The sequence below is a fragment of the Drosophila tropicalis genome, unplaced genomic scaffold (assembly GCF_018151085.1).
Source record: "Drosophila tropicalis isolate 14030-0801.00 unplaced genomic scaffold, ASM1815108v1 contig_867, whole genome shotgun sequence".
Taxonomy (NCBI): domain Eukaryota; kingdom Metazoa; phylum Arthropoda; class Insecta; order Diptera; family Drosophilidae; genus Drosophila; species Drosophila tropicalis.
The window spans coordinates 797,791-816,901 of record NW_027173362.1 but is presented as its reverse complement, the minus strand read 5'-3'; the positions used below and the strand labels follow the sequence as shown (position 1 = coordinate 816,901).

At 37.9% G+C, this 19,111-nt stretch overlaps 2 protein-coding genes across 3 annotated transcripts in view; one reads left to right on the top strand and one right to left on the bottom strand.

Moving 5' to 3' along the window:
- Positions 1–19,111, bottom strand: part of Sh (Potassium voltage-gated channel protein Shaker) — a 150,597-nt gene that overhangs the window by 84,408 nt on the left and 47,078 nt on the right.
- LOC137583367 (uncharacterized) lies at positions 1,400–16,657 on the top strand. Of its 2 annotated transcripts, none has more exons than XM_068298340.1 (15): positions 1,400–1,447; positions 12,761–13,328; positions 13,404–13,555; positions 13,612–14,199; positions 14,256–14,540; positions 14,599–14,727; positions 14,797–14,971; positions 15,030–15,145; positions 15,217–15,325; positions 15,388–15,479; positions 15,543–15,763; positions 15,828–15,924; positions 15,984–16,126; positions 16,187–16,423; positions 16,488–16,657. In XM_068298340.1, the coding sequence occupies exons 2-15, from the start codon at positions 12,769–12,771 to the stop codon at positions 16,569–16,571; spliced, it is 2,988 nt and encodes a 995-aa protein (XP_068154441.1). In that variant the 5' UTR covers positions 1,400–1,447; positions 12,761–12,768; the 3' UTR covers positions 16,572–16,657. The 2 variants fall into 2 exon arrangements, with proteins under 2 accessions (XP_068154441.1, XP_068154440.1); XM_068298339.1 differs by lacking the exon at positions 1,400–1,447 and adding an exon at positions 12,112–12,126.

Here is a 19,111-nt window from a genome sequence, read left to right as displayed (position 1 = left end):
GATCGCCTTGGGCATCGGATAAAGTTTAAGGAATGGATTATGGTGGCAATTAGAATGGATAGAATGCGTAGATGGTAAAATGTTTTGGTTATTCTTTTGGCCAAGTTTGTATGTTTGTTGCTTACCTTGGCGCTTGGCTTAAGCTGCCGTGCGTCGTCGTGATGTGGGCCATGCAGGGCAAAATCCATTCAAAATTTAGTCGACTAAACTAAACTTAGTTGGGCTGTAGTATATTTTATCTTGTATCTCTCAATCTTGCTGGCATCTACTTTTCGGCACAGATATATTATGGCAATCACCGATTTAGCTATATGTATGTACATATATATACTATGTATACACACATATGTTGTATGTGTTGTAGTAGAGATATGTATGTATGTATTTATGTATGTTTGTATGTATGTATGAACGAGGAGACAAATAGACAGACGTCGTCGTCTCTAAAGTAGATATATATTTATTTATATTCAAATGACAAAAGAAATGAAACGAAACAATTTTCATTTATTTATTTTCTTCTTTCTCATTTTTTGTTGTTGGTTTGTGTTTTTTGTTGTTTCACATTTTCACTGTTGGCCGCCTTTTTTTTCTCACTCCACGCAGCAATGAGCGACCGAGCGACCGAGCGACCGTTAGACCCACAGACATAGAGGGCGGTGGCAGCTTTGGGCAGCGGCATTCGCGGTGGTGCAGGGGCAGTCAGTTGTCGCACACATTTTTCACATTTTCCAAAACGAAATCACAAGAACAAAAACAACACATAAATTTTCATATATATATACATATGTATATATATATATATATATTATTTTCATACACAATAATTCGACTAGAAGATAGAGACAGACGCCCTGACTCTGAGACACAGAGATAAAGTTAGAAAGAGAAGAACCGACATGGTAAAAAGAGACAGGTAGATATGGCCAAGGAGATGGAGATAGAGAGAGCGAGAGAGAGAGAGAGAGAGACTGGCTACGTCATCATTCGCGACACTTTTTTCTTTCTATTTTCTTTTAATATTTGCCACTTTGGCTGACAATTAACAATCACATTTTCCACACTAATAGAAAAACACTTAAAAAAAAAAAAAACAAAAACAACACCCGAACTAGAAACTATACTATAATTCAGTAACGAATGCAATTCTAATTGATTTTCCTGAGTATTTTCTTTAATATTTTTGTTTTTTTTTTTTGGAAATTTGTATTGTATATTTGCTTTCTTAGTTTGCTCTTTGTTGTGGAGCAAGTGCTTAGCTCTCACCGGCGTACGCGTTACTGAAGATCCGGCATGGCATGGCATGGACATCGCCATCAATATCAGATGAGATCAGGCGCCGGCCGAGACGCCGACCGAAGCACACAATGGACAACGACTACCACAACGACGGCGACGACGACGACGACGACAACAAAAGCGAAAAGTAAATCCATCCAACTTGTTGGTAAGTGTATGTGTTAGTAAGAGTGTTTTGCCACTTTCTAGACAATCTAGCCGGCTAAAACGGTTTTTAGCCAGGTTTATGCATGACAAATTCATGAAATCGTAAACTTTGTTAATCAATCATAACAGCCATTGGGTGTAATTCATACTCCAAATAAGAAGTCATTTATTAAAATATAAGCTATCCCTAACTATCCTCTAATGGTCTATGATCAAACTTAATATTAAATCTGTCGTAGAAACTGCAAGGAATCTCCTTCTCTCCGTTTACTTGTGGGTTTAATCATCAAATATAGAGATTCATTTCTACATATATAAGAGATAACGTGTACACAATGATAACTCTAGGAATAAACATATGCTTCTGTAGAGCTAGTGTTAGATTATTCACAAATGGAATGAGGAAAAACAGTTAAAATCATTGCCACAAGAGATTGCATATAAATCTTTATTTACAAAACACAAAAATTTACCAGAATTTGGCGTGAACACCGCCTAAGCCATGCTCCTGAACAGACACAAAATTTGTTTGATAATATTAAGCAGAGCTCACAAAAAGTTTTTAATCGAAAGAATGTCCCATTTACTTGTCAAATTGGATATTTTGGTCATGTGGGGGTGGCAGTGGTAATCCAACAAATGAAGTTTTAAACTCATCGAGATTAGAGGCAGGTTGTAGATCTAGTGCTACTTTCAATCACCTTTCCAACCAAGGTATGAAAATAAACCATTAGTTCTATGAAATGCCAACGGAGACGGAGACGAAGTCGAACACCATTGGATCATTCCATTCCGCTTCCCCTAATATTTAACATTGATAACTATGTCCTTATTACACTAGGTTACATCTTTTCTTTTATCATTTAAATACAAAAATATAAATATAAATAGGTATGTATTTATAAAAAACCTACATACCTTCGTCTTTGACAATAACATTTTTAAGTGTTTTGATAACTTTCTGTGGCCCATTGCCTAGATTTATGCTCATATGTATGTAGATAAATAACCTTCACAGCCTCATTATATCCCTTTCTATTTCGCTATACCCAAGCTTACCCATTCTTTTTGTAGCGTTACGTCTGTATGTGTGTGTGTTTGTGTGTCCCCTGAAATCAAGCAATAACGTAGTAGTTAAATCAGAGCCGATTTATATTGGCTATAACTTGCGCTCTATTTATCGGATCTTTGGGATATGACCTACATTATTGTATTAACTTATTAGTTAATTAAACAAAAAAAAAGTGCAACTCCTTTACCAATATTTCGTATAGCACAACTTGAATGATTTTCATACAGGCTATAAATAGTAGAAGTACCAAGTTTCATACTAATAACTTGAAAATTGAAGGCTTAGAGTTGACAGACGGACATGATCATATCGACTCAGCTTCCCATGCTGATGAAGAACATATATTTATATACTTAATGGGGTTGGAAACGTATCCATCTGTGCAATGTTCATGTTACTTATGTAAGTATTTAGCTTTTGCCACTTTCTTAATCAGTCTCTCATTATTTTGTTAGCCGGCACACCGTGCGTATACGTTATTACCAAAGTCAAACGAGACAAATATATTAGGGGTTACATTTAATCTATTTTTTTGTTTTCTTAAGGCAAAACAATTAAGGGACGCGAATATGAAATCGCTATCATCGATTGTTGACTCAATATTACGTATAAGTAAAGTGTGTCAAGTAAAAATTGGAGTTAAAAAATTACTTATTTTCTATAACCAAAACTAAAACAGCAAAAAGTTGTCGAGCATTCCATGTTAAGACTTCAAACTTCAAGTTCGCTCTTGATTTGAATACATTAAATTCGTGTTATTGAACTTTTCACCAACGCATAAACAGATTCATGTTGAAATTTGGCCTTGTTAAGTTGTTTCAAATTGCACTGGGAACAAATGGCAATGTAAACATTTTGACTAGTTAGATGGACGTGAGCCTAGACCTTGTCGAAAATTCCTTTTGAAATGCAATACATCAAAAAGTATCATAGGAACCATAAATATCTTTCGCTTTCCATTTTAACTGAATCATCAAGGTTTACCTAACGCAAAGAGCAAAAGAAGAGCGAAAGCATTAAATATGTATCTATCTATAGTGAGGAATGCTTGAAGCAAATGAAAATAGACGAGGGTTTCTATGTATATTCCGGAATTAACAATTAAGAACAAGAATTCTTGAAAATGAGAATGACTTATTGGTTTTTAAGATTCCACCGATAGGGACATAGAAGCTTTTCCATTTCTCGTTTCTCAAACCACCCAATGACTTCGTCTTACCAAGTCAAGACCCGTAATGTCATAATGGAAAATTCAAATTGACCGAATGACCCATTCTCCCAATGAAACAGACAACTCTTTGACCATTTTTGAGTTTGGATCACTTAGGTAATAATAATATTACTAAAAATTAATCTATTGCTTTTATAATCTCTGACTAATGTAGCACGAGATATACCCAATTCATAAACCTTTTCTTTTTATGCATACTTCCGAAACAACCCTCGACGTTACATTCTAACCACAACGCAATACATGGCCAAAAACTTTCTGCATTATTTCATTAGTAAAATGATAAATAAAATGTTGACGTTGTGTACACACATACACATACATACATATGTGTAAGTTATTGTGTGTTTCTGAAAGATGCACAAACTAGCATTCCCTTCCCCTCACACACAGAATACACAGACTGACTTGCATCTACGTATTTCCCTTCTATATACTTATGGTTAGTAGTTATATCTACGATAGGGCAATATCGTCACACGATTAACACAATGAACATAAACAAAGAAGGAAAAAAGAAAAATGGAAACTAAAACAAAAAAGAAAATCATGTGTCGACCTTCATTCACTTTTCCATCCATCTGCCTATTCACACTCCCTCTCAAACAAACAATTTTCCCCATCCCAATCCCCGCCCACGTACCACCTCTCACCACCCCCAGCCCGCTGAAGAAAGTTGCGTAAAGCGGCCATCGACCATGGCAGGAATGATGGGACAGACGAAAAAATCTGAGAAAGGGAATATCGTATTCGATTTGTTGCCTTGTTTTCGTCAATTGCCGACAAAAATCGTTTTTAATGCTTGGCAGATGAACATTTTTAAGCATCATTCTTAATGCATTTTCACATTTTGGCGATTGCCAAGTTTATTGCTGATTTTTTTGCCGATTGATTGAAGCACAGCAACGGGGCAGTAGGCGAGGGGCGGTGACAGGGAGATGGGCATTCGGTTAGGCGTAAATGGATGTAGATCATTTGCAGTGTTCATTGAGAGCAAACAGACAATTCGCCTTACATCCCCATAACCCCATTGACCAATGATCATTCTCATTTCAGTTCTTTCTCCTGCTCGATTCCACTCAACCTCCCCGTTTTTCTATTTCTCTTCTCACACACTTTTGATTTTTTATGAATCCATCTTAATATTGTTTATTCTAGGTCCATATGCTTAACAGGATTGAATGATTGATGAATAATTGAACGGTTCAATGGCTTGTTGATTGCTTTTCGTATTTTCGTATTTAGGTTTATGTTTACAACATTAAGTAAACTTAAGTTCACCTAATGTTTGACACCTTCAATTGCGACTGATCGCTAATTGAAGTCTAAATTGTTTAAGTCAAGTATTTCTTAACGCTTTGCGAGACTTTTTGTTTAAGAGTTTAGCCATTTTGCTATTTAGTCAGAAGAAGAAAAATATTAAATGGCTTCCTTTCCATTTATTTGAGGCAAACATATTTGCAAATGTCAAAGTATCTATAAAACTTTTTAACTTTTATACAAAAATATCCTGTAAGTCCTTGCGTTTAGGTTCTTTGGGTATCTTAGTTTGTGCCCATTACAGACAACCAAGAAAGGTCCGCTAAATCCATTACATTGCAGTATTTTTCAAGTGTAATATATAAACTTGAATGGCAACCACTGTGCCACAGATAAATATTTAGATAAAGATGAGCACTCTCTCAAACAGAAAAATCATTCTTTGAGTGATAATTGACATAAACTGTTTCACTCACCGGTCCCTTGTAGAGGGTATTATAATTTTAATCAGACGTTTGTTACGCAGGGGAAATAGCCATGTCAGTATGTCCCACTCCCAGTTAGAAAGCTACTGGAATGAATCTTGGTAATTAACCTTTTTGTTTCCCAATTAAGATCAAGTTTGAAGAATGACAATTCGTCGAATCGGACCTCTGTACTTGAGAACTTTCTCAGTAGAAGTATAGAAAAATCCCATTAAAGTATACTAACAAGTGAACCAGCCAAGGCAGCATTCCCTTAGGTAACAACTGTGGTTGGTGTGGATTGTGGTAAGAAGTATTGAGTGAAATCAATGCATGGCTATTCGTAGTAACAGTAATAAATTTCCGTAATGTTAAAAATTACAAATGGTGACCCTCAAATAGGCCATTTGGGCAAGCCCTTTCCATTGGTAAGTAAGTCGGCACCTTGGCAACAAAATTGATACTAGACAACCATTTACGCTATTGGCATATTCTGCCAGTGAAGAAACCTTCTGGTCATGAAAATGGCTAGCATACACATTGACTCTCTTCAGTTCTGCCCTGTCTCAATTGGTCCTTAATCCCCACTTATAATCTTTGTGGCAATTATCTGTTAAGGGTAGGCGCAAATTTGCATCGATTAAAAGATCTCTGACAAAATAGTTGATTTATAAAATAATATTTAATAATATTTTCTTGGGTCTCTTCAGTTGCTCTTTTTTAGCCATATATTGTGCAAAGATAGTCCCATCGAATAATCGCTTTAACATGCTAACTACACTTTTATACTTAGCCTTTGCTTGGGGAACCCCCCAATATGTAAATCGGTATTATAATATTTTTAGGTTTCGTTTAACTCACCTGCAATGAAAAGATCAACAAGAAAATCATGTATTAGTACAAGGAAATTGCATTCAGTAAAGTTTATTTTGTTTGTTTTGTATTTGCAGATTTATTTTCACTTTGTTTTTGTGGTTTTTTTTCCTTTTTGTGGAGGTCAAGTACTTGCACTGACGTCACAGCTGCAGTGACCCAATGACCTTATTTAAAGTTGGTACATTTATTGACACACAGATACACACACACATACATACACACAAACACATGGGGTCCACATGCATATATAGTAAATATATGTATGTATGTACATATACTATAGATTCAACCCTTGGGAAAGGGGCAATTGTGACGTCAGACGCTTTTGATTTATCTTCAAGAAGCTCCTCTCTTTTGGTGCGGATCTTTCCAAAAGTTTTGCAGCATGGAAGCCAGCTTTTTTTCGGGGGATAGGAAATAGAATCGAGCAAAGCTTTTTTTCAACGAAGGCAAAAGCTTATCGAAAATAAAAAACTTTGTGCATGATTTCCAATGCTTTTTCGAACATTTCAACAGGCGAAACGACGCATCGCTGCCGCAGAGTTTCGACGTTGGCGGCAGCAGCGACACCGACGACAGCGATGTCGTCGATGACTGCGGCGTCGACGTGAGGCCCCTTCGGGCCTCATTTGTCGGCATTTGTTGCTTCGTAGCAAAGGCGAACACGTGCTCCGAGGGCATCTTCTTCTGCATACCTATTTTGCTCCTTTCCTCCTTCGCAATGTATTAGAGAATATTTGAGCAATAAAATGAAAGAATAAAACGAAAGCAAATCGAAAGAAAAGAAGCAAAAACGGAAAAAACGTCCGAAAAAACGAAACGAAAATGAAGAAAAGAAAAATAAATGCTGCACTGCCTGCCGGTCGAGGATGCTGCGAGCTTTGTACCACGTACATACGTACGTACGTACCAGGACGTGTTCTATCTCCTCCTCTCTACCCTCTCTGTCTATCTCTGTGTCTCTATCTCCTTGGCATCTCTCATCCAGTCTTTAAATTTGTTCAGCCTCATAAATATGCAAAAGCCAAATGCAAACCAACCTAAAAGCAAACCCCAACAAGAAAATCAAAGGACTAGACTAGCAAACCGAAAGGAGGAAGCCAGCGATGAAGAGATGCTTCTCTATCCTTCACTCTCATCGGCTTGATGAATGCGCCGCCCTTCAATTGTTCAATTGCCACGCCCAAAGACCAACAAAATTTAAACATCAATTAGGCTTCAATTCCAATTGAAAAGCACGGCCCTGAAAAGTTTTGCGTTACACTAAATAAATTACCTAGCTACATAAACGCTCAATATTGTCCTTGAAATTGACTATACATATCAATCTGGACTCTTGCCCTCTCGAACACGATAATGTCATACTAACTTTTTGCAAATCCATTAATATTTATTACTTATTTAGTAGTTAATATCACTAGACATTATCAATCCCTTGTAAAAAGAATTTGTACTTGGTCATTTCTGCCTTGACCAACGTTTGCTTACATGTGTTCAAAAGTCCTTTCACTGACAAATTCATTCTAAACTAGGCGAGCTCAAATGGCGATGTCCGTCAGTCTGTCCGTCCGTTCGTCTGGATCAATGCTACAGAGTTTAATTCGGTTTTATAAACCTGTTAATGACTGTGCCACATTCGATCTGCATCGGATGGATTGCCACAAATTAAACCATTAGACTCTTTTATTTTAACCTCACCTGATTTGCAATACCAAGAGAAGATTTTCTCGAAAGATTTCAAAGCATGGGGTTGTCGGTGTTGATCATACATAGATATGTACTACAATAATTTGAAATTAAAGATCTCTAAGCCGATATTCAAAATAAAGAAAATGAAAATGTAATAAAAAAACCCATTATCTACAAAAAAATCGGTTAACTAGTCTTATACTGCTCAAGAATATATGCATATATTTTAGAAGGTTCTTAAACTTATTTCATCTTTATTCAGATGGAAAAAGAAATCGGAAATAATGATTACCAGTTTTTATTTCCTGGCAGGAGTAGGAGAGGGCCGAGTTTTGGCAACTCTTTTCTTACCTAAAGCCATCAATGTGTAAAAACGGTTTTATCATAAAAGTCGAATGTTTGCGAAAGAATGGCCTACAATCATAGGAAATAACGAAGATATTGATCAAAATCACTGTTTTCCACCGATTCTTCCTATGAAAGCTATATGATATAGTTTCCCGATGTTTATCAGATTCGCAACATTCATTAACAGATATATTAAACTAACAAATGTTTCATTTGAAAGCAAAAGCGTTAGAAGTAACGATGTTATTGACAAAAGTCACTGTTTTCGACCGATCGTTCCTATGGGTGCCATATAATATAGTCACCCAATCTTGATTACATTTGCACAAACATTTATATCTGTAGCTTCAGCGGTCTAGGAGGAGTTTGCGTTTGCGACATGGCTATATGAACTCGTCTCGTCGAGCTGATCAAGAATATATATACTTTATATGGTCGGAGATGCTTCCTTCTATGCGTTGCACACTTCTGACCAAAATTAATATACCCTTTTGCAAGGGTATAAAAATGGTATTATCCATTCACACTTTATAAACATATGTAGAAATGAGTAACCATTTGAACCAATTTAACCAATTGAATTCATAAATTCAAACTTATTATTGCTAAGATACATTAAAAGTTGAACAATAAATTTATGCATTCGAAGTTGCCCTGGAACGCCGCCTAAGAGTATGCAACAATTCCTTTTCGTCGCCTGAGGGATTAGTACGCGAAACGTTCTCCCTAGTGGATGCCTTGGGTTACGGTAAAGTTTTTGCCACTACCTTAACCAATTTTTTTAGCCTGGCAGCCAATTCCATTGGCTGTGTTAGGCATTAATGGTAGTATTTTACTCTTTCGTTTTTTTGTTTCCTTTTTTGCAGTCGTAAAAAAAAAACTATATTGCAAAAGAGTTATGTCTCCTCATTTTATCGTCATAAAAACAGAAGCGAAAAGTTCGCTACTTTTATTACGTATACGCAACATTGTACACTTTGGTTAAGCATAAGAAGAAGCAAATGCAAACGAAATTATCAATTTGTCATTAACAGTACGAACAATGAGAACTTTTGGGACGTTCGGTAGCGACGCCGACTTTAAGATACCCTAAACTTCGAAAGCGAAATGAAGGATGCTTGCATTGTAAGCAAAGCTTGAGATGGAACTATGATAACCATAAATTATCCTATACTGCTGATTCTCAACCAAAGTGAGGCTTCATTTCCGCCACTTTAATGCACGCACTCACCATTTTGACACACTAAGTACAGGGTATGGCAAAGTGAATGAAACTGAATCGTTTTGCTGAGCTGCTGACAGCTCAGCTCTTGTCATTTAATTTGTCATTTCCGGATAAGTGAAGGGAAAATTAAGCGATGTCTGTTGTTTCTTCAGTCGCCACCCCCAGCACCCTCCCAATGCTTTCGGCTGCCGCTTATTGTCCTTGTTTAAAAGGCACTTCAAAGGCCATCATCTTGACGTTTTGATTTATTGGCTTCGTTGTTGCTGTTGAATGTTTGGTTTGCTTGAGTTTTTTCCATTTGTTCCTGCGGCTTGTTGCTTCTTATCCTTCTAGCCTTGGCCATAAGCAGCTTATTATATTTCGGCATACCAGAAAAAGAAAGTCTTCTCTTATCAGAGTCTTAGCTTGGCCTGCCAAATTACATCTTCAACACAAACCTAGGATTGCTCTTTGTCCTATGTCCTATGCCCTCTATGCCCTGAGTCATTTTCCTTACCTTCCTCCTCCTCCTCCTCCTAGGATACTACTGCTACTGCTTGGCACAGCTCATTTGGCCAAATACTCATCTCGTCCTTTTTGTGTTTTATGCTGCATTTTGCCTCGTAGCTAACGTAAATTGAAATTCAAAATGGAAATACAAATAGACATGCAAATCAAATGAAGTGCAAAGTGCCAAGGATAATGATGGAGCTAAAAGTTGAAATGCTCGAAAGATAAGGATAACATGAATGACAATTTATGCCCGAAAGTCAAGAGAAATTACAGCAGCAATGATTTAAACAATGCGGATGGCAATTCGTATTCTAGCTAACTTTTAACTATTACTTCAAGAGATTGAAGTAAATTAAACTTTTCCTTAGCCAGTGGGAAGATTTTTTCAGATTCATCTTTAATAGTCCTCCGATCACCCAAAAGTAAAAGCAATAAGTATAAAGGATATCTTTCTCTACGATAATTTGATTTATTGATAATTCAAGTTCATGAATCTTAAAACTAAGGCAAATTATTTGTCAAAGTCTTCATTTTGATGGTTCTAGCTTTTATAGTGGCCTTGATGGCGTCCCAGGCCGGGCCGGAGCAGATGGTAAGAATGGCTTGGCCGGCCGGGATGGCAAAGATGGTCTTCATGGCAAAGATGGCAAGGACGGCATGTCTATTACGGGGCCTAAGGGAGCCCAGGGACCTCCCGGAGAACGAGGACTCAAGGGTGAGCAAGTACAAAGGATTGGCAATTATTCCAATAACTGATCATCCCACATTTAGGCATTGCTGGACCGCGCGGTCGTCCTGGTAAGCCGGGAACGAATGGAACACCTGGCATACCAGGAATCAATCAATCAATTCAAGAGATTGAAGTAAATTAAACTTTTCCTTAGCCAGTGGGAAGATTTTTTCAGATTCATCTTTAATAGTCCTCCGATCACCCAAAAGTAAAAGCAATAAGTATAAAGGATATCTTTCTCTACGATAATTTGATTTATTGATAATTCAAGTTCATGAATCTTAAAACTAAGGCAAATTATTTGTCAAAGTCTTCATTTTGATGGTTCTAGCTTTTATAGTCTCTGACTCTCCAATGCGAAGAAATTGGTGAAATGAATAAGAATGATTGAAATATTGAAATGAAAATCAAAAGGTTTTGATTGAACATATGTTGTGAGTTCATTCAACATCATCATATTTACTCCAACGCGATGGTTGATACATTTGATATACAATATATTTGATATATATTTCTGGCATAAGTATTTTAAGCGAAACAGTTGATTAGTTAATTTAAGTTATTTAGCAGAAATTTGAAAAATTGTTTTTTAAATCTAAAAAAACCGAAGAAAAAAAAAAAAAAAACTGTTTTGTGTCGATTCCAATTTGCTGATTTCAAAATGCTTTGAACTTGTTGACAAAAAATATAAATCGGTTTATTTGGCGTTTGTTTTAAATAATTTGAAAGACGCACGACAACTTGCCACATGCCACATGCCACTTGCCACTCACTCGACATGCATCCAGAAGCGAAAAGGGGCAGCGCATGCGTCAAACTTGAAACTCCCAGAGTCGCATTCAAAGTGCTCTCTCTTTTCTTTCTTTATAGATAAATATATAAATGCGGAAACAGGCAAAGAAAATCCAACCGAATAAACGATAGATTCCGAAAACGTTTCCAAACGTTGCCAATCGAAAATGAACTTTTGGATCTTTATATATACATACTATATGCATAAAATAGATTATTAAATGTGTCAGATATTTTTAAGGTCTATAAATTATCAAATCGCATTAACTTAGCTGACGTACTAACTGATTTCTCGCTATCCTATGCTCTCTTTCACTCTCTCACTCTCTCGCTCTCTCTGTCTGTTGCTCTCTTTTCCTTGTCTGTGTCTTGGTGTCATGGAAAAAGTGTCAAACGCTCGAGTAGGAAGAAGAAAAAGTTTTGCCGGCGAATTGTGCCGGAGAAAATTGTCGCCACACATACAACAATTTAGTCGGAAATTAGACGCCAACGCGAACGGAGGTTGTCCACATATTTCTTTATATAAATCTTTCTCCACCTTCCTGTCTCTCTCTCACACTCCTTCTCTATCGCTCACTCTTCCATTCTAACATTCTCCTTCCCCTGTTTATCCACGGGTCTCTGCTTCGCCTTTTCCCACTTCCTCGCTCATTCTCTCCCCGTAGCTCCGTAGGAAAAGTGTGAAAAAAAAGTATCTCAACAAAAAAAAAAAAAAACAAAAACAAAAACAAAAACATACAACAGAAAATCATATTGTTTAAACAAATGTGAGAATTAGCAAACAGAAATGCAACTCGTGCAACTCTTTTGATTCTGATTTCCCCTGATACACACACCCACCCCCCATACGCCCAACTCTTTCCAATTCATATCTACATATACGTATATATGTATATATATATATACTGTAGATATTTATATATATATATATATATATATATATATATAGATCTAATCGTTTTGTAGTGTTGTTATTTTTGATTTTCGTGTTTTTTTTTTTTTTTTTTTTTTTTTCTTAGTTTCTAAAAATATTCATGTTGAATTACATTTGCCGGCCATAAATCTTATTTGATCAATTTCTAGTTGTTGTTGTTGTTGTATTTGTTATTATTACCTACTATTGCTTTCCAAACAGGCGCACAAATGTTTTTGGCTGTTAATCAAAGTTTGCACAAATCCAAAATGAAAAAGAAACGAAAAAGTAATGCAAACGAAATGATGGAAGGATTGCCATCAACAACAACAACAACAGCAAGAGCAAATGAGCCACCCTACTTGGAGTCATCAGATTCAAGGACCAATATGCTAAAGGATAGCAATGATAGTAGCCAGACCAGCAGCCAGAACGAATCCCTATGTGAGAACTGTCAACACGTGAGGCAATCATCAGTATCGTGTAAGGATATAGAGGATCAACATATCACCGAGGCGCCATGTCCTTGCCCCTGCAATTGCATTAGAAAATCACCAATTGTGGTTAACGAAATCCGTAGTACCTCACTGGTTCTCGTCTATATCTATCTGGGTGCCTTGACTCTAATTATTGCCACACTGGGTATAAGTTTCTACACGCACACACACCAACAGAGCACAAGGATTACAACATTTCATAAGCAGTTTCAAGATGAACTAGTCAGATCGGAGCATATGCTAAAAGCCATGGTTCTGCAGATCCTGACCAGAGATGACATCATGGAGTCAAGGTTTGTACACATTGTATCACTATATTTGAAACGTATTTGAATTTCGATTCAACTTCCTTTTGAACTCTTCTACAGTTCCACAACACAGAGTATACTGAAGTCTCCGGATATAACCATCGTAAAGAATGAGCGTAAATTTACGGATAATCAAATAAGTCATACAACACATGGACCACATGGGAAAAGAATGCGCAGGGATGTCACGTCCCCAACGGCATCTATGCACGGTTGGTAGGACTTAAGGCGAAAAACTACATTTGAAATAATAATTCTTTATCAACAGCGGATCCATTGATCGAGTTTTTTAATCCCAATCATCGCAAGGTGCTAGATGAACAGGATGCGGAGATACGAAAGCGCACCGGATTAAAGGGAGCGGCACCGGGGGGCGATGAGTGGATCTATTTGAATACATATTGTCGTGTGCCGGAGCAAATTATCACGGGATTCTGCAAGGGTACTCAAGACTATTGCCCACCTGCGCCGCAGGGACCACAAGGTGATGTGGGGCCGAAGGGACCCACTGGTAATCCCGGATTGCCTGGGATTCCCGGACCCAAGGGCAACCGGGGTGACGTCGGCCTGCCAGGAGCTCCGGGTGTTGATGGTATTGGAGTCCAGGGTCCGGCCGGCCCTCGTGGGCCCAAGGGTGATGCAGGCGGCGTGGGCCGAGCTGGTCTTGATGGTCGTGATGGAGTGCCCGGGGAACCTGGCCTTGATGGCGTCCCAGGCCGGGCCGGAGCAGATGGTAAGAATGGCTTGGCCGGCCGGGATGGCAAAGATGGTCTTCATGGCAAAGATGGCAAGGACGGCATGTCTATTACGGGGCCTAAGGGAGCCCAGGGACCTCCCGGAGAACGAGGACTCAAGGGTGAGCAAGTGCAAAGGATTGGCAATTATTTCAATAACTGATCATCCCACATTTAGGCATTGCTGGACCGCGCGGTCGTCCTGGTAAGCCGGGAACGAATGGAACACCTGGCATACCAGGAATCAATGCTTGGAAAATGCAATATCCTAATGGCAGCGCCTCAAATGATCTACTCATACCGCCATCCATAACTGATCTACGCTCACCCGATGCCCAACGTTCGGTCATTGTGGAAGAGGGACGAACATTGAATCTCAGTTGCTCAGCCACCGGAAATCCGGTGCCCAAAGTGGAGTGGCGACGTGACGATGGTCGCACCATCAATGTCAATGGCATGGAGAGTGAGTAGTAGGATTATCTAACTTTTCCGATCGTTGAAAAGATCTTTCATCTTTGCAGTGGCCTCCATTAGCGGGCAATTCTTAAAGTTTACCAACATAACCAGGCATCAAATGGCTGCATATACTTGTTATGCCAACAATGGGATAGCTCCAGTGGCCAATGCCACCTTCCTTGTGGAAGTGCACTGTGAGTAAGAGTGAAGTATTTGCTCTGACACGACTTTTATTTTCTCTCTCTCTCTCTCTCTCTTGATAGTTGCTCCGATGATTTCAGTGTACCGACAAATGATCTATGCCGAATATCAAAGTAGCGCCACTCTGGAATGTCAAGTTGAGGCTTTCCCCGAGGCGATACGCTATTGGGAACGGGCATACGATGGCAAAATATTAGATCCAAGCGATAAATATCGCATCGAATCGTATCCCGATGGGTAGGTTTGACAATTCTTAACTCATTTACTCAAACTAATATAAATATTTCATTGTTAGCTTCAAGACATCAATGCGTTTGACCATCAATAACCTGCGTAAAGATGATTTCGGCTATTATCATTGTGTGGCCAGAAATGAGTTAAATGCCACAATGGTTAATTTTGAAATAGCTCGTAAGTAGTCAACTTACACTTTGTCATCGTTTCTTGTTCTAAAGATATGTGTGTGTTTTGGTGTTTTACAGCCCAAGATCCCAATAGTGAAACGCCCTATGTGGGGAACAACATTAAGGTTTATGGTCAGCGACCACCCGAAAGTGAGTGTCCAGTGTGTGATCAATGTCCGGATCCCAGGTACGAGAGTAATGTAATTTTATGCAATGCAACACCAATTGATTGGCACGTTTCGTTGACAGTTTATACCAATGTAAGGATTCGATATTGAATAATTTTGAAATACAACCAACTGGCAATTTAAGTTATCCCGGTTTACCGAAAAGACCAAAAAGTAAGTGTACTTATTGTTAGATCCTTGAGTATCTCAGCACGATTGTAAACGGGTTGTTCTTAGCCTGTTATCTGTATGCTGTGGGTAAACCCGTGTTCCATAAAGTTGTCAATGAGAAGTTCGGTTCATGGCTGAGGGATGCTGCTCCGAGTGATAAGGATAGGGACAAGACTTTTGTGACCAATGAGAATGATCCATACAACTTATTTGAGTTTACCACTAGGACACAGTATCGCATGAATAGTGTGCCCATGCATAAGTATAAAATACCCGAAGGATTTCATGTAAGAGTCATGTATGACTATTATCACTTAGTAGATTGCTGATCAGTCATTGTCTTTAACACAGGGCAATGCTCATGCAGTATTCAATGGTTCGTTTTACTATCAGCAAAAGAATACCGATCTTGTGGTAAAACTCGATCTGTTTACCAATGAGAAAATAAGTAAGTATTCAGGGACATGCTGTTTCTAAGAAGATTCTCACTCTACGTTTATTTGCTAGCCACACAATTACCTTATGCCGGTATAGCTGCCTCCAATCGTCTATATAAAACGGACTACAACTACATGGACTTCAATGTGGATGAAGTTGGTCTATGGGTTATCTATTCAACCTACGATTCCAACAACACGATGGTGGCCAAGGTAACAAACGATAGTGGAGGATCTAATCAACTGATTTTGCAATGAATTTACCCATTACAGTTGGATGCCAAAACCCTAAAAATGCAATATAATTTCAACATCACTCTCGATCATCATCAGTTCGGGGAAATGTTCATCGTTTGCGGTAATCTATATGCCATCGATTCCGGCACCGATAAGAATACACAAATTCGTTATGTTGTCGATCTTTACAAGGGTAAACTGTTAAATACAAATCTACCATTCTCGAATCCCTTCAGTCATACAACCACTGTGGGATATAATCCATTAACTGTGGTAAGTCAGTTCTGCGCTCTCTCTGTTATTTCCACATTTTGCCAATCATTAATCATTATTCTAGGAACTCTACTCGTGGGACAAGGGGAATGCTCTAACATATCCTATACGCTATAATGAACAACGTTTGCTTAACGACAATAGTTAAGATCGAATCAATCAAACAAACAACAACAATTACAATAACAAAATCAAAAATAAATAAGTGTTTTTTTTTCTACTCTATTAACCAAATGTTGTCTCTTTCAATTATTATCAACAGATAATCATCAATGTGAATAAAGTCTAGCGATGTGCGAAAAGTTAATTTGTTCAAGAACAATATAAATATAATTAAAGGGAATATCTCCAAAGTACTTTGGGGTACTTTGGTTTAATTATATTTATACTTAAATGTAAACTGCAGCTGTGCAAATAGATACTTGAATCTGTTTGCGAATTCGCATCAACATCCAATCCTCAACCTCCATCGTATCCATTGAATGCTAACTCACATGTAATAAAAATTAATACAATCTCAAAAAGAACGTCTTACTAAGTAGTACAAAGTAGTACTTTTAGGAACTAAATGTTTCGAAGTGTAAATTTTTATTTCGGCATAAAAATATCTACGGATTCAAAAGTAAATTGAGAAAACAACGATGCCTCTTGCAACCATTTTTGGGCGAATTCGTAAATGGGAACATTCCTACACCTGGGATTCCATTAATTATATTTCAGATATAATTACTTTAGGTATCTTAGGTAAAAGCAACTTTTTAAAATATCAAAGTGATAAATTACACTTCTTAATAGTTGTTTATTAGTCATTTTTTCAATAGAGGACATTTTTTTTTAAATCTCTTGAAAATTGTTCAAAAAAATTCTTTAACTTTTTTACAGCATACTTTTGAGCGCATATTCTAAAACCATGCATTCCTTGATTTCTCAAAATCTAGATGTCAAGGGCAATAACCTCTGTCATCAGCGAACCCCAATTAGTTGGGGTTCAATCTGTGTTAGATAGATAGGGCGAACTTGAGTAGTTTCCGACTTTGACAATTAGCAATAAGTTGGCATTCAAATTAGCCATTGGTTATGCGATGAATAAGCCAAGCTAGCATTAATTCGTTTTGTGTCTTGTTAAGAAAATGGAGGTCAATTGGCCAAGAAGCGCGGAAATGATTTCGAGCCAGAGCGGATGATGCGGGCAAATTACAACAGCAACAAGTACCCAGAGAAATGCAAACTAAACCCATGGGAAAAGTCTGCAAAAGAGAGAGAGATGCCCACAGTGGGAGTTGAAGTCGGAGGTAAAAGGAAATGTGAACAATTTCGAGTTCATTTGCAAGCAGCTGCAGTGAACCAAGAACCAATGGACAAGATGTGTGTGTGTGTGTGCATATGGTGGGAATGGGGGATGGAAAGCCGTGAAGTGGTGTGGCAGCCTCGCTTATGTAGGCCAAAAATGCAACTGAAGCCTCCAGTTGACAGAATGACAGAGTGACAGACTGAAGGCTTGTCAATGAGCGTGCGCGTGTCACAGTTTCAACTGCAAAAGCATTTTGATGTTTGGCAGGTCACTTGTGCGGCATGAGAAGAGATGGCTATGTGGGTGGTGACTGAAGGCGGATGGTGAGAAACGACCGGCTGGGATGGTCGGCAGGGTCGGCAGAGTCGGAAGGAGGAGCTTGCATTGATTGCTCTGCACTTTTGTGCGTGCCAGTGTCCCAGTGTAGCTAAATTGCTTTGCATGTTTGACAATTTGCATTTCTAGCATTGCTTACTTCTAGCATTGCGCCATCCTGTTTTTGTTTTCCCATATTCCATATTCCATTATGGGCAAATACAAATTATTTGTTTGTCATTTTCAACCTTAATTCAAATCTTAATACTCTGCATAGAATTTACTTATCTCTTTGAAGTTTTAATAAATACTGACAATCAAAATAAATAGAGAAAAATTTGAATTCTCTCTCATTTAAATTGTAATTAATAGGAAATGCCAACCAAATTAAACGAGTTTTTTACACTACATTCCTCGACATGTGTATGTATGTCGGTTTCGCTCGCGCAAGGATACAAAAAATTTGTCATTTTTCATCAATTATAATCTTTGGCATGGGTTAGTTACTGTAATTCCATCATGTGTTGCTTTGATTTATTTCATTTTAAATATATGAAATTTGTTGGCATGTTGCCAACCATTTCCCTCTCTTCATCTATCTTGCTCCCTCTCTATCGCTCTCGCTATCCTCTTTTTCTGTATTTAATATCATTTTTCATTTTTTTTGTCTTCCCTTTCTGCCGACATCTCCTCGTTTTCGCTGCTTCACTTCCCTCAGCTCATTTGTATGGATAATGCTTTCTTGTCAAATTGCCAAAAGACAGGATAGCAGAAGGAGCAAGGACAATAAACAGATGTACACTCACTTGCCTTTCACACTTTTTGATACCCTCACAACCAAAAAAACACAACACAAACACTGCAAACAAAAAGAAAACACTCAGAAGGGTGCCAGAAAGACTTCTTACAACAAATCAAGTGCCTCTAATGATAGAAATTTGTCTCATGACATCAGAAAATCTACAAAGAATTACAATACTTAACAAATAATTTCAAATTGTACCTTCCATATGATGAATGTGTATGTTTGTCTCTGTTTTGACGAAAAGTATGCTATATTTTTGGTTTTCTCAATTGGCAAG